The following is a 14,382-nucleotide window of genomic DNA, read 5'->3' as shown; positions in this document are numbered from 1 at the left end:
AATCCCATCAGTCCCTGCTCCAGTGGAGCTTACAATCTAAGGTCCCTATCACATTCCCATCAGTCCCTGCCCCAGTGGAGCTTACAATCTAAGGTCCCTATCACATCCCCATCAGTCCCTGCCCCTGTGGAGCTAACAGTCTAGGGTCCCTATCACATCCCCATCAGTCCCTGCCCCAGTGGAGCTTACAATCTAAGGTCCTTATCACATCCCCATCAGTCCCTGCCCCAGTGGAGCTTACAATCTAAGGTCCCTATCACATTCCCATCAGTCCCTGCTCCAGTGGAGCTTACAATCTAAGGTCCTTATCACATCCCCATCAGTCCCTGCCCCAGTGGAGCTTACAATCTAAGGTCCCTATCACATTCCCATCAGTCCCTGCCCCAGTGAGCTTACAATCTAAGGTCCCTATCACATTCCCATCAGTCCCTGCCCCAGTGAGCTTACAATCAAAGGTCCCTATCACATCCCCATCAGTCCCTGCTCCAGTGGAGCTTACAATCTAAGGTCCCTATCACATTCCCATCAGTCCCTGCCCCAGTGAGCTTACAATCTAAGGTCCCTATCACATTCCCATCAGTCCCTGCTCCAGTGGAGCTTACAATCTAAGGTCCCTATCACATCCCCATCAGTCCCTGCCCCAGTGGAGCTTACAATCTAAGGTCCCTATCACATTTAGACACACTAGGATCAACCCACTAACCTGTGTGTATGATTTTGGAGGAGAGAAACAAACTAGAGATAACATACAAACTGGCTCCTATAATAAACAGTAACTTGGAACACTGTTTTCAGTGTGGGCCGTTGTGCCAAGCCCTGTTACAGATTAAAACACTATTGCACAACTACAGGGTGATCATGTGACTCGAGGGCTGACTTGCAGGTCTCACTTGCAGTTTGTAGGTGTAGCTGATCAAGGTGCAGTGACTCATAACTGCATCATTTCTTTCTATATTTGTTCTACTGATTTCATCACAAAGTCATAAAAAGTATTTCAGTTAAGAAGGACCTGAGGGATTTGATGAAATCATTCAAATATGACTGTGCAGGAAATCTTATAGGGTTACTACATAAACGTGTATTAAATGTATCAGGGAAAGCAATAGCCTGGATAATCTACTTCCTGGTAGTTACAAGTCTATTTCCCCCTAGATACTGTATAAAAACTGGGAGGCATTTTGAAATTGTACATTATTTAGTGTAATATGTGATAAGTCTTCCCACACACATTCTAAAATTGATGATCCTTTAAAACGGGGGGTTTCTGTGGTTTACACCTGTTTTTTGAGAGTCCTCACCTAAATTATTTAACAAAGCAGAAAAGTGAGCGAGTTCACAACAGAGCTACAGTGTTAAATCTGTGTGTGTGTGTTTTAGGGCCAGGATATAACCCCAGATATGACTGTATGATTATTGCAGAAATGGGCAGCAATAAACCTGTAGAAATGGCCAATGACCACTCCGCTAACCCCGGACTTGCCAGTAAGATCACTATAGAAATGGCCAATGAGCACTCCATTAGCCCCAGACCTGCCAGTAAGATCACTGCAGAAATGGCCAACAAACACTCCATTAACTCCAGACAGAAACTTCACTGCAGAAACTCAAGATTAGCCAGTAAGATCACTGGAAAAAGACTTACCAGTATGATCACTGCGTAAATAGATAGACTGAAAGCATTACTTCACCAAAGTAGAATACCACAAATGCTACCCCAATGCTGCTTGTCTCTCTGCCTCCCACCTTCACTGCCTGGCTGAAACAGTAAAAATAAACAAAGATGGCAATGCATTCCAAAGTGGAACCCCCAATTATCTTTACTTTATTACAGTCAATGCGGGAGCTGCAGAAGGTCCCTGCAGTCCTTGGCAGCTGAGACCCCTACATTGTGGGGGCCTTGTTTACTCAACTGCTAACGCTGCATGCTTTATCATCTTGCTGTGGCCAGTGGGATTTTTATAGCCCCCACGATGGCCAAGGTTTCAATAGATCTCTTTGTATGTCGCTTTCAGTATAATCTGGCCTTTGAACATTCCATATGCTCTGCCCACTGATGGGACAGCACTGCATTGTTTTTCTCATTTATAGGCGCTGACTACTTAAATCTGTATAACCTCTTCTTACCCACTTCTCCTAAAATTACAGACAAAGTTTTCCAGATTCAGTGGAACAAATGTTGAAATGGATTTTGTTGAGGTTCCTTCCCAGATGCTAGAGAATTGGGTGTGGGAAAAGGAGGCTCTGCAGAGAATGTCGGGGCATTACAGAGATGGAAGTCCAGTTCCAGACGTTCTTCTCAATAAACTAATAGAATCAAGGCTTGCCAATACAGGTAATACAATGCTAAGACCATATTTGAAGAGTATTTTGAAGAAGGCGAAGCAGGCATAATTGTTTCTTCGAAGAAATAAGTAGGTCATGAAGGCTGAAATAGTGAGTATTTGTAGGGAAGGCTGGGTTAGAACATTTTCCCTTAATGCACTCGGTTAAAGGTTTATTATATTTCTGAGGACATTGCTGGAATAAAGAGAGAATATTAATTGCGTGAAGACTGGAACATTTAATATGGAAGGAAATGCTAAGGATATGTTTTATAAGAATAGAAACCAGGACTAAATGGTTAGAATGGCACTAGCGATTGGTTAGTAGATAGCAGGGCTGGCATTTATAGGAAGAGGGAGAATTCTTGGCATGCTCAGGATAGAGCAGTTGGCATATCTTGGACACAAGTTTCTTTTTTTCATAAAAGGTTAAATTCATAAACAAAATGTTTTGAATATGGAGGGCAGAATTTAAATGAAATGGACATCATGCCCATTATAGAATGCTTACTCTACTTGTGCCATGCAACAATTTTGTAGTTGTACCAGCTTTAAATGAATGAAGCCCACGTTGCAGGTGCCCTGAAGCATGCACCTGGCTCCAACCTATAGGCACCCATTATTTTACTACTTGAATTGCATGCAATGGAAGTGGATAAAAGTGTGCAAACGTGTTGCCCACATGCCTCCCATTTCTTTACAGACGCAGGTTACTTTATAATGGGTAGGCTGGCATGAATATTGTGGATTGACAGGTTAATATACGTTACAGTAAATGGTTAGTGATGGTTACAGCTTGCATGTTTAAAGTAACCATGAAGCAGGGCAGGGGCGCTTTAAGGAATTGGTGGTCCCAGTAAAAAGTATGTACAGTGTATCTGCCAGTCATTAGTAAGGGCAAGACATAGATAATATGAAAAAGTGATTCAAAATTAGTGATGGCACCTAGTTGTAAAAGTAAATGAAACTGTTATTATGACATAGAATGTTAACATGTTTCATGCCTTAAGGTGCACTTAATCATAGGTTACACAGGACCACCATGTTTCACCCCACCCATTTCCTTGCCCCAAGACATATTTGTGGCAATACTATTCACACCCTAGTTAACACACCCACATACAAGGGCTGGTAATGCTAGAGAGGGTTGTGTATGTATAGGCTTGTCTATTACAAAATCAGATGAAATAGGAAACAAACATTTCAGAGAAGGAAATCGAGAAAAAACAGAACTTCCAAAGTTTCTTTCAGAACCGGTATTATTTTAACTTCCCACCCCACAGCCACCATAGTTCTATAAATCTTTGCTGGAGTGTAAAACTTCATTGAATAAATATAAAGGTATCTGAGTATAGCGCACATGTTGTGAAGATGGAAATGTTTTATGCCTTTCTGCATAGATTAAAATTAGGGTTCCATTATTTCTGGGAGATTTCTCCTGGACAAATGCCCATTTAGTAAAGTGACCTTGCAATACAAAATATAGCTGTACTTTGTTTAGCAGGGGCAGGGAAGAAAGAGCATGTGCCCGAGGGCAGAATTAACATGTTCAGGGGTGAATATTTTACAAGAACCCTTATAATGGTAACGAGGCACCTTGTAACAAAGCAGTGCTCTCCATAGGTGATCTTTTCTTTCCTAGGGCTCCTGACTCTTCGGCAGATCGTTCTGAGCAAACTTGATCAGTCAATTCATACAAACTCATCTGCCAACGCCACCACAGAATATGCCAGGTACTCGGAGGAGATTCTGGGAATCCCTGCTACGCCTGGTAAATAGAACTTTGTACCCTTCTCTGCTGCAATAGCTTTGCCATTCTGTAGTTGTTAGGAGTCCCAGCTAGTCCCTAAAACATAGCTACTTCTGATGGGGAAGGGCAGGATTTGTTTCCTCCTGTGTTGCAAAGATTTATGCAGTTTTTACAGTGCTGCTTTCCAAGTATTTGGGCCTGGTTCCTTCCTCTCTTTTTCCTCCCACTTCCAGGAAAGTAGGTGAATTTAACACAAATATGTTTGAGATTGCTAAGGAAGAGGAGAAGCACACATGGAATCTGTCCTTGTTGTGGAAAGGTTACTTGCACATTTCAGAGGAGGCAAGGCAATGTCCAGGGCCATTACGACGGACTCCCGAGACCTGTAGGGTGGAATGGCACACCTGAGGAACATTAAAAATGAAACTGGGTAAAATAGATAGAATGTGCAAAATAAAAAACATTTCTAATATAGTTAGTTAGGCAAAATGTAATCTATAAAGGCTGGACTGGATGTCTAACATAATAGCCAGAACTTCCTGCTTTCAGCTCTCTAACCTCTTATTAAGTCAGTGGCTTTAGGGGGGCTAAAGACTTATTAAGAGGTTAGAGAGCTGAAAGCAGGGTAAAATAGACAGACTGCACGAAAATTATAAATGTTTTCTGCTCACTCCAACCTTTATAGATTAGATTTTTGGCTAAATGACTATATTGAAAACATTTATAATTTTGCACAGTCTGTCTATTTTACCCAGTTTCATTTTAACACTGAACTGTTAGTATCTTATAGAATGGCCAATTCGAAGCAACATCAACATCAATTGGTTTTCATTATTTAGTTTTTTTTATAGTTTTTTAATTAGCCTTCTTCTTCTGACTCTTTGCAACTTTCAAACTTGCTCTGAGGTTACAAATTAATTGTTATTGTTACTTTTTATTACTTATTTTTGTATTCAAATCCTTTCTTTTTATATATCAGTCTCTCATTTATACCACTTCCTGCTTGCTTAGCCAATTCAAACCCTAGTAACCAGATAACGGCTGAAATTTCAAACTGGAGAGCTGCTAACAAAAAATTCAAATAATTACAAAACCACAAATAATAAAAAAAATGAAGACCAATTGCAAATTGTCTTAGAATATTACTCTCTACATCACACAATATGCAAGTACATATGTATAGACACAAGCCAGCACTTACAGCATTATCAATTGTTGTGGCACGTGCCATGCAGTTAATGATTTGGTCACGCCACATTGGAGACCCTCCAGAGCACCAGCTGTCTGGCTAACTGTATACTGTACTGATGCACGGGTCACATGATGCTTTGGGCTAATAATATGGATATATTTCCCGTTTCTATATTGCAATATAAAGGTACAAACATGCCGGCCACCTTTGGGCATCTTGCTGGAGGATACGATGGTCAGTATTATGGCTACCTGTGGAGTGAAGTATTCTCCATGGATATATTTTACAGTTGTTTCAAGCAAGCTGGGATAATGAGCCCGGAGGTAAGGGATTGTTTCTTTATTTTTTTAATGAAATTATATTGGAGATACATTTCTTTTTAAAGGGGTGGTTCACATTAAACTTAACTTTTTGTATGTTTTCAGTTGGTCTTAATAATTTATTTTTTATAGTTTTTGAATTATTTGCCTTTCTCTTCTGCCTCTTTACAGCTTTCAAATGGGGGTCACTGACTCCAGCACTCAAAAAACTATTGCTCTTTGAGGCTACAACATTATGTTATTTTATTACTTATCTTTCTTTTGAGACCCTCTCTTATTTATATTTCAGTTTCTCAATCAAACCACTGCCTGGATGCTAGGGTAATTTGGACCCTAGCAACCAGATAGCTGCTAAAATTCCAAACTGGAGAGCTGCTGAACAAAAGGATAAATAATTCAAACACCTCAAGTAATATAAAATGAAGACCAGTTGTAAATAGTCATAGAATAGCACTCTTTACAACATACTAAGTGAATTTAAAGGTGAACAACCCCTTTGAGTGAAGAACTGGGAACCCCTTTAATATATTAATGTGGGAAGCCTGATGTGACACTTCTCTGCTCATATTAGCGATATTTCTTGTGACAATACTGGGCGCTACTGATGCTGGAACACGGGATGGTTCTATAACTGGACAGAAACATGACTGTAGATTTCATTTCTGGAATGGCTTTCACTAGTGTGCTCTTAGGGTGGCCATACACATTCCCATCCGCTCAGTTGGCAAGGCCGACAAACGAACAGATCTTCTCCCAATATGCTATATCGGCCTAATTTGATCTCTTGGCCCTAATTCGATCTCTTCTTGCTTAAAACAGTGAGCATAGGCGCTGTTGGACCTAGGACTGCATCAACAAGCCAATGCGGTCCCTGATCCAACAGGAAATTCAAACCTGCCCAATCGTTTGGGTAGGCCCATCGGGGCGCCCATACACGGGCAGATAAGCTTCCGAATAGGTCTAAAGGACTGGAATCAGCAGCTGAAACCTTCCTGTGTATGGCCACCTTTAGAAACCGCTAGTCAGTCCTGAAGTACAAGATCCCCACCCTAGTGCAACTATTCAATTATTAACTTAAAAAGCATGAAAAAAAGACATAAATGAGGCTAATGAACACACTTTCCAAACAAGAGTCAGAGAGAGCACGTACATTTAATTAAAGTTGCACACATTATGATAAGGTCATAATCAAAACAAACATTTGGCTTTCTGCTGAAAATGAATGTCTAATTGTGCATAATGGGGAAATGCAATAAAATATTAATTGGAAATTACATTAAATATCACATTTTATTTTTAATCTCCTTTAGAAAAAATAAGCGAACTGTCCCTTACTGCTGCTTGGCGAGAGTCAGATAAGCCATTAAACATGACTGAAATGATGTTGTCTGGGGGGGATGCAGGCATAATTCATATGAATAGCAGGGAACAAGCTTTTTCCATGCAAGAAAAACATAAGAATTACAGTATATAGGCAGGTGGGGAAACATTTGTATATAACAAATACTACTCTTTAATTTTGTCCATGAGTTTGCAGTGATAAACCATTATTTTTCGCTGAATTGAATCTGCCCCATTATGTAATACAGTATGTACTATTGAAATGGCAATACAGAACATAATAGTGCAGATTTTTTTTTTTGGCTTTATGTCTAAAGCCAAAACATATAATTCTGGTGTGAACTTCTTAAAGTTGTGGTTTACCTTCCCACTGCGCATATCTGTATAGACACCTGTATGTTCCCCCGCAGCTGTATGTTTTCTGCACCTGTATGTTCCCCCACACCTGTATGTTTTGTGCACCTGTATGTTCCCCCGCACCTGTATGTTCCCTCGCACCTGTATGTTTTCTGCACCTGTATATTCCCTGCACCTGTATGTTCCCCCGCACTTGTATGTTCCCCCACAGCTGTATGTTCCCAAGCACCTGTATGTTCCCCCGCACCTGTATGTTCCCCCGCACCTGTATGTTCCCCGCACCTGTATGTTCCCCCGCACCTGTATGTTCCCCCGCACCTGTATGTTCCCCCGCACCTGTATGTTTTCTGCACCTGTATGTTTTCTGCACCTGTATGTTCTCCCGCACCTGTATGTTCCCCCGCACTTGTATGTTCCCCCACAGCTGTATGTTCCCCCGCACCTGTATGTTTTCTGCACCTGTATGTTCCCCCGCACCTGTATGTTTTCTGCACCTGTATGTTTTCTGCACCTGTATGTTTTCTGCACCTGTATGTTCCCCCGCACCTGTATGTTCCCCCGCACTTGTATGTTCCCCCACAGCTGTATGTTCCCCCGCACCTGTATGTTCCTCGCACCTGTATGTTCCCCCGCACCTGTATGTTCCCCCACACCTGTATGTTCCCCCGCACCTGTATGTTCCCCCGCACCTGTATGTTTTCTGCACCTGTATGTTCTCCCACACCTGTATGTTCTCCCGCACCTGTATGTTCCCCCGCACCTGTATGTTCCCCCGCACCTGTATGTTTTCTGCACCTGTATGTTCCCCTGCACCTGTAAAAGTGCTCACGATAAAAATCAGTACCAGTAGGTAGAAAAAACGCAAGCGGCTCAGGAACAAGCGGGGTGGGATGTGTGGGTCACATGGGTGCATGTTTGCAGTCTAACAGCCTTAAAGATGACACGTAGTATAACTGAAAATCCCCCCCAATATTGTAGGCAATAATTAATAATTTATAGTTGTGGTTAACTCTAGGCTAAAAATGATCATTTTAATTAAAAATAGCCCTTTTATTGGAGCTCCCAAAAGATCTGCTATGGTCCCTGTTTTAGATGAGATGTTTCTGATCTTACAGTCCCTGGCAGAAGCACAGTAGGAGGGGATAGCCAATCAGGTCAGCCTAGCCTAGGAGGCAGCAGGAAGTGGAACAGACAGGCAGGACTAGTAGGGTTTGTGGAGAAATTTTCAATATATCAGCCTAAAACACAAAAAGATACAACATACATTTAAAAGAGTATTCTGCACTAGTACATTCTTGTTTTTTACATAATATATACCCTTTAAACTGGCCCTACATTTGATAAGGTGGCCAAACAAAAGTATCAAACCCCAGTATGTCCACCCGCCGGCCAGATATTGGTCAAGCAGGGCCCGTCAAAGGCTACCATACCTGGGCAGATAAGCTGCTGACACAGTCTGAAGGTGCTTGGGGGGAGCTGGAGGGTGCTTTGGGGGGGGGGCCTGGAGAAAACAGCAGGATGCTGGGGGGAGCTGGAGGATGCTTGGGGGGCCCTGGAGGAAGCAGGAGGATACTGGGGGTGAGCCGGAGGATACTGGCGGGGGAGCTGAAGGATGCGGGAGGGGAGCGGGAGGAAGCAGCAGGGAGCGGGCCATAGTATTTGGGGGAGGACCTCCAATGCTTTAGGGGGCCCTGGGCTGGCTAGCAATGTTTTAAGGGGCACCTGCTCTGGCACCAATGCAAAATGTAACCCCTGGCCACCAATGTTTTAGGGGGGCCCTGGCTACCAATATGTGTGTCCTTTGTATTGATGGGAGGGGTCACTGGGGGAGGGGCCATTGGGGGCATGGGTGGAGGGGGGCCCAGAAAATTTTGTTGTGAGGGGCCCCGTTATTTCTGATGGCAGCCCTGTCTGCAATCTATCACACTTAGCCTGAATCTGCTAGTGTGTGGAACCCACCAAACAACAGTGTTGTCAGGGACCCCTGCCTTCCCAAGTAACTTATACAGCACATGACAGTTAAGGAATCAGTAAATGGCTAATTATAGAGCAATCCTCAAACAATGTAATAGATGTATATTGGAAACCTTCTTAAAATTACAATGGAATTCACTTGCATGAAGGTGAAATTCCCCTTTAACCACTTCTCCTCAGAGACAATACACCATATAATTAAAACACTTGGGCATTTAGAATGTGACACGTTAGCAAGAGGATGGAGTGCAGATTCAGGATGAATTAGCAAAATGTTCTCCTTTCTGGGCTGTCTATCACTTACTCTCATGAGCTCCATGGCCGACTCTGGTACAAGGGTAACTGATTGCACAAGCAACATGTATTACTCATTCTGTTACTATATCTACACAGACATTAGCCAAGTGACTTTACCTGTCTGTCCTTCCCGCAGCACCCCCAGGTTGGCATAGAAACGATATCATGTGCCCTTATTTCCCTATCCATGTCGGATACTCACCCTGATAAACATTGCCCCTCCCCCTGACCACTTAGAAACAACAAGGTAATTTTAAAAAATGGTAGGTCCTGCCAAAGTATAGGAACTCGTATTCGGGATATGTTTCTGGGTGTTAAAAATGACTCTACTGCTTTATTTATAGTTTCCAGTAGAAACCTAAAACCACTGTATTATTCTGGTAACCCATAGCAGCCATTCACAAGTGTTTGATTCCAGCCCAGTGGACTTGTCAGGAAATGTGAAACTGGATACATACAGTGGAAATGCTCCAGCTAGCTCTCCGGCTTTCATCTGGATTTGCTCCCTGGCACAGGGGAACAATTCAGGAGGTACACTTTCCTGTATAGGCTTCTCAAGTGGTCTCCTCGGCTTCTAGTAGCCTCTGTGGCATATACCTCTCAGCAAAGACCACCCTTATCATCAGGGTTGGTCTGTAGGGGTAACACTTGTAGGGTCTATAATGTATTCTTTTCATATATTCATAACACATAATCTATAGTAATTAACAGGGCCATGTTACCCATTAAGTGAACAAGGCAACCGCCTAGGAACAACCTTATGCAAGGGGTCCAGAAATGGCAGGGCTATAAAAGGTGCTAACATTAAAAATTGTCTCTTTGCACAGGACAGAAGGTACAACTTTAAGGCCTCTTTATCCTGTCCAATCAGACAGCAGTTTGTACCCAAAGAAACATCTTTGATGATTGCATAGTGTTAAGAAGAAGATGGGGACCCTAAACTCTACTGTGGTTATGGCCCATTTATTAATTAAGGTAGAAAGCCATGTAAATCTACAGAATTATATCAACTGTCTCAATTATAGTGAATTATATCGGTATGACACATAGGGTAGCTGTCATATATCCATAATCATGGGGCCCTTTCCCCAGTTATTGGCCCATCTATCTTGGGCCCTGTCAAGGAGAATGGGGCAACAGTAAGGAGAATGATGCCCCAATGAAAAGAAAACTACCCTGCACATGCATGGTCATGGTCACATCCCTTATCCACCACGCCCCATTTTGCCAAGAAACCCCCCCATCACCCACACAAACCCTGCTCACTCTTCTGCAAGCTCCAACTACGTTTCAACCTGCAAATCACACTTACCCGCCTGTGCATAACACATTATACATCTGTTTGGTCAGGATTAAGATGGGACCCAGCAGAAAGGTGGCGCACATGTTACAGCCCCGTCTGAGCAGAAAATATTTCTTCCTAATATATATTAAAACACCTCACAAAGTTTTTCACTTTTTTACTCTTTCATGGTAAAGCCATAAATGTAAAGCTAACGGAACATAACGTGTGAATGTTACACAGAAGTGTGCATTTGGTGCTTTTTAGACACTTATCATCTTGGGGTTGCCATTAGAGATATGGAAAATAAGTACTGTATATACTCGAGTATAAGCCTAGTTTTTTAGCACCCAAAATGTGCTGAAAAAGTCACCCTCGGCTTCTACTCGAGTCGGCTGCCATGGGTCCCTCCAGACTAGCACCCTCTGTCCTTTGTGTGCAAATTAGGCCACCCGCAACCAGACCCTCCAGTGCCCTGGCCCGCTCCCAAATTCAACTTCATCTACTTACCTGTCCCATTCTGCACTAGACATTGCACTTTATATTCAATATAAACTATATATAGTTTTGAAGGATTGAAGTGTTTCAGCTTGGTTGCTGATTGAGCTAAGGGGGTAGTACTCTTAAGGTATCATTGTTGATACCATATTGTTTTTGTTGACCCTCTTCTCCAATTACAGAGCTAACTTACTGTTTTTGTTTGAAATAAATATTTAAAAACATACAGTATACCCCACTGATGCCTTAATTAATATAATTTTATTGGTATTTATTTTGATTATTGAAACTTAGCAGTAGCTGCAGCATTTCTCACCCTAGGCTTATACTTGAGTCAATACGTTTTTCCAGGTAAAATTAGGTACCTCGGCTTATATTCGGATCGGCTTATACTCGAGTATATACGGTATTTTCTCAAGAGAAGCTATTAATTACTTTATAACAAGTGTGACTTCACGTAATGGAGTTATTCTTGACGAATCCCCTCTCAGCAGTCTGACTACATGCAGCTTTGAGTCAGTTATTATAAAAAACACCAATGTATCGGACCTAACTGTCAATCAGAATCTGACTCCTGCATAAATAGAGAGACAGATTTCTTAGAGGGGGACAGAATAACTTGTTTATTTCAGAAACAGTACAGAACTTGCAATGGATTATATGTACAGTGTCCCTTATTACCATGAGATGAAGCTTATTTCACCATATTTCTGCTTTAACAAGATAAAGAAAATTGGAATTAATTTTTCAGAGCCATGGGAATGCCTGTAGCTAGTTCATTTGTGGGTTTAGAGGCACGGAATTAATTTGAAATGGATTTATGTGATTTTACAACATAGGAAGTGTAAACTTTTTTGGCTCATGTGACTTGGGTTGGGGGTTTGATGGGAACTGACAGGTGGGAGTAATTAAACTGACACTGGGGGCAGTTTTATTACCATCCAATCCTTGGCTTTATAGTAAGCATTTATAGTAAGTGAAGTCAGAAAACATAACATAGACCTTTATCTTGCTTATTTTCTGGCTTTTTTTTCTCTTCGTGTGGGATTTTATTTTTAATGCACAATTGGGTTTTTGTTATTAAGAAAAGGCTCACCCAATCTCCTGCCTTATCGGCCTTTTAAATGAAGAATCACAAAACACACATGCTCCATGGCAGCACGGGGCAGGGACCCCCTTCCTCTTGTCTCTACACTTGGGGGCACATTATCAGAATGTTGGGTTAGAGATCACCACAGGAGAATTCACCCACTGTCTATTCCTGCCTATGGGTTAGTTGCAGTTGTATTCACATTAAAACACTAAAATTGAGATTAATTGCAATGTTTCAGTCATATACAGCAACCATAATTGAGATTTTGTTAAATTTTTGTACATCAGAGCCATGCTGCCTCTTATTTGCCATGCATTCTATATACTTGCATACAGTTACTGTGCCCTCTGCGCTCTCTCTGCCCAGGATTTACAGGTGTTCCTTTTGTCCATGTTATTACCTAATGTGTGTTCAGACATGTTTGTGTGTGCCTGTGTGTGTACCTGTGTGTGTTTATGTGTGTGTGCGTGCGTGTGTGTGTATGTACCTGTGTGTGTGCCTGTGTGTGTACCTCTGTGTGTATGTGTGTGTGTGCGTGTGTGTATGTGTGCCTGTGTATGTATGTACCTGTGTGTACCTGTGTGTGTGTATGTATGTACCTGTGTGTGTGTGTGCCTGTGTATGTATGTGTGTACTTGTGTGTGTGCGTGTGTACCTGTGTGTTTGTGTGCCTGTGTATGTGTGTGTGCCTGTGTGCGTGTGTGTGTACCTGTGTATGTGTGTGTGCCTGTGTGTGTGTGTGTGTGTGTATGTGTGCCTGTGTGTGTGTGTGTTTGTGTGCGTGTATGTGTGCCTGTGTGTGTGTGTGTTTGTGTGCCTGTGTGTGTGTGTGTTTGTGTGTGTGTATGTGTGCCTGTGTGTGTGTGTGTTTGTGTGTGTGTATGTGTGCCTGTGTGTGTGTGTGTTTGTGTGCCTGTGTATGTGTGCCTGTGTGTGTAGCCAGGCAGACAGTACAAATTGGAAATGAATGTGAATATTAGAGCTATTTCAGGGGCTCTTCGTCCAGCCGAGTAGAGAAAGGCTGCTATGAAATCACTGCTCGCTCCCCCTTCGGAGGATTATGACACCATTTTTTTGAGCTAAGTGTAACAACTGTGCAATATTTTCCAGGCCCTGGCTGTTAATATGGAAGTTTTAATGGTACATGTGGGTTTGTGGATACGTGACTGAGCTGAAGCCAACGCAAATAGTAAACTTTGCCAGATCAATTCATCTTTTGTCTCTTTTTTTCTTACTATTCCCCTGCACCTTGGGGTTGAAGCTTTGTCTACACACTCAGTCCTATAACGTCACCATATTCTTTTTCCATTAGGTCGGCCTGAAATACAGGAACCTGATCCTGAAACCTGGAGGATCAATGGATGGCATGGATTTGCTGCAGGCATTCCTAGGTCGGGAGCCAAACCAAAAAGCCTTTCTTCTGAGTAAAGGGCTAAACCCATAAAATAATGTTGTACTTTCTACTTAATAAGTGACGCGCACTTGCAGACGTAGCCGGCCAAACCGCTGTACTGAGTGTCTGACTCTGTGCCAAATCACACACACAGCCTTCTCTTCTAATTATTTAATATGTGTCTGAAACCCTGCAAAATGAAAAGCCATAATGTGGCTTAGCATCCATAAAAAGAAGCATTTTATACATGAAATATGCATGGATTTGGCCTCTGTAGAGCAGAAATGTCCATTTGTAATAAAAGGCTGAGATTAAAGCAGAGACTTTTTTTTATCCAAGACAAGTTTGTGGTTTGAATTAATTTGATGCAGCATTATTAATATTGTGTGTTGCTTCTCATCCTGGGGACACAGCCGTCCCTTATGGGCCAAGTCACTCCTGCTGTTCCCAGGCTGCAGCTACATGAACAGGTGCCATTGAGAGACTCTCCTAAATGCCATCCCTCAGCTATATTGCTTGTCACAGCAGAAACCCCCATTTATATTGGCAGCCAATGTGCCAGAC

General features: G+C 42.2%; 1 protein-coding gene across 1 annotated transcript in view; it reads left to right on the top strand.

The window, feature by feature from the left end:
* The window catches only part of nln (neurolysin (metallopeptidase M3 family)), a 34,016-nt gene extending 19,855 nt beyond the window's left edge, over nt 1–14,161 (top strand). The window contains exons 10-13 of the mRNA XM_018090800.2: nt 2,146–2,332; nt 3,964–4,092; nt 5,450–5,586; nt 13,738–14,161. Of these exons, the coding sequence (XP_017946289.2) occupies nt 2,146–2,332; nt 3,964–4,092; nt 5,450–5,586; nt 13,738–13,869 (585 nt within the window). The 3' untranslated portion in view covers nt 13,870–14,161. The remainder of the gene's footprint in view (nt 1–2,145; nt 2,333–3,963; nt 4,093–5,449; nt 5,587–13,737) is intronic.
* The last annotated feature ends 221 nt before the right edge of the window (nt 14,162–14,382 follow it).

This window comes from Xenopus tropicalis, chromosome 1, assembly GCF_000004195.4.
Source record: "Xenopus tropicalis strain Nigerian chromosome 1, UCB_Xtro_10.0, whole genome shotgun sequence".
Classification (NCBI taxonomy): domain Eukaryota; kingdom Metazoa; phylum Chordata; class Amphibia; order Anura; family Pipidae; genus Xenopus; species Xenopus tropicalis.
This window is presented reverse-complemented; position numbering and strand designations above follow the sequence as displayed.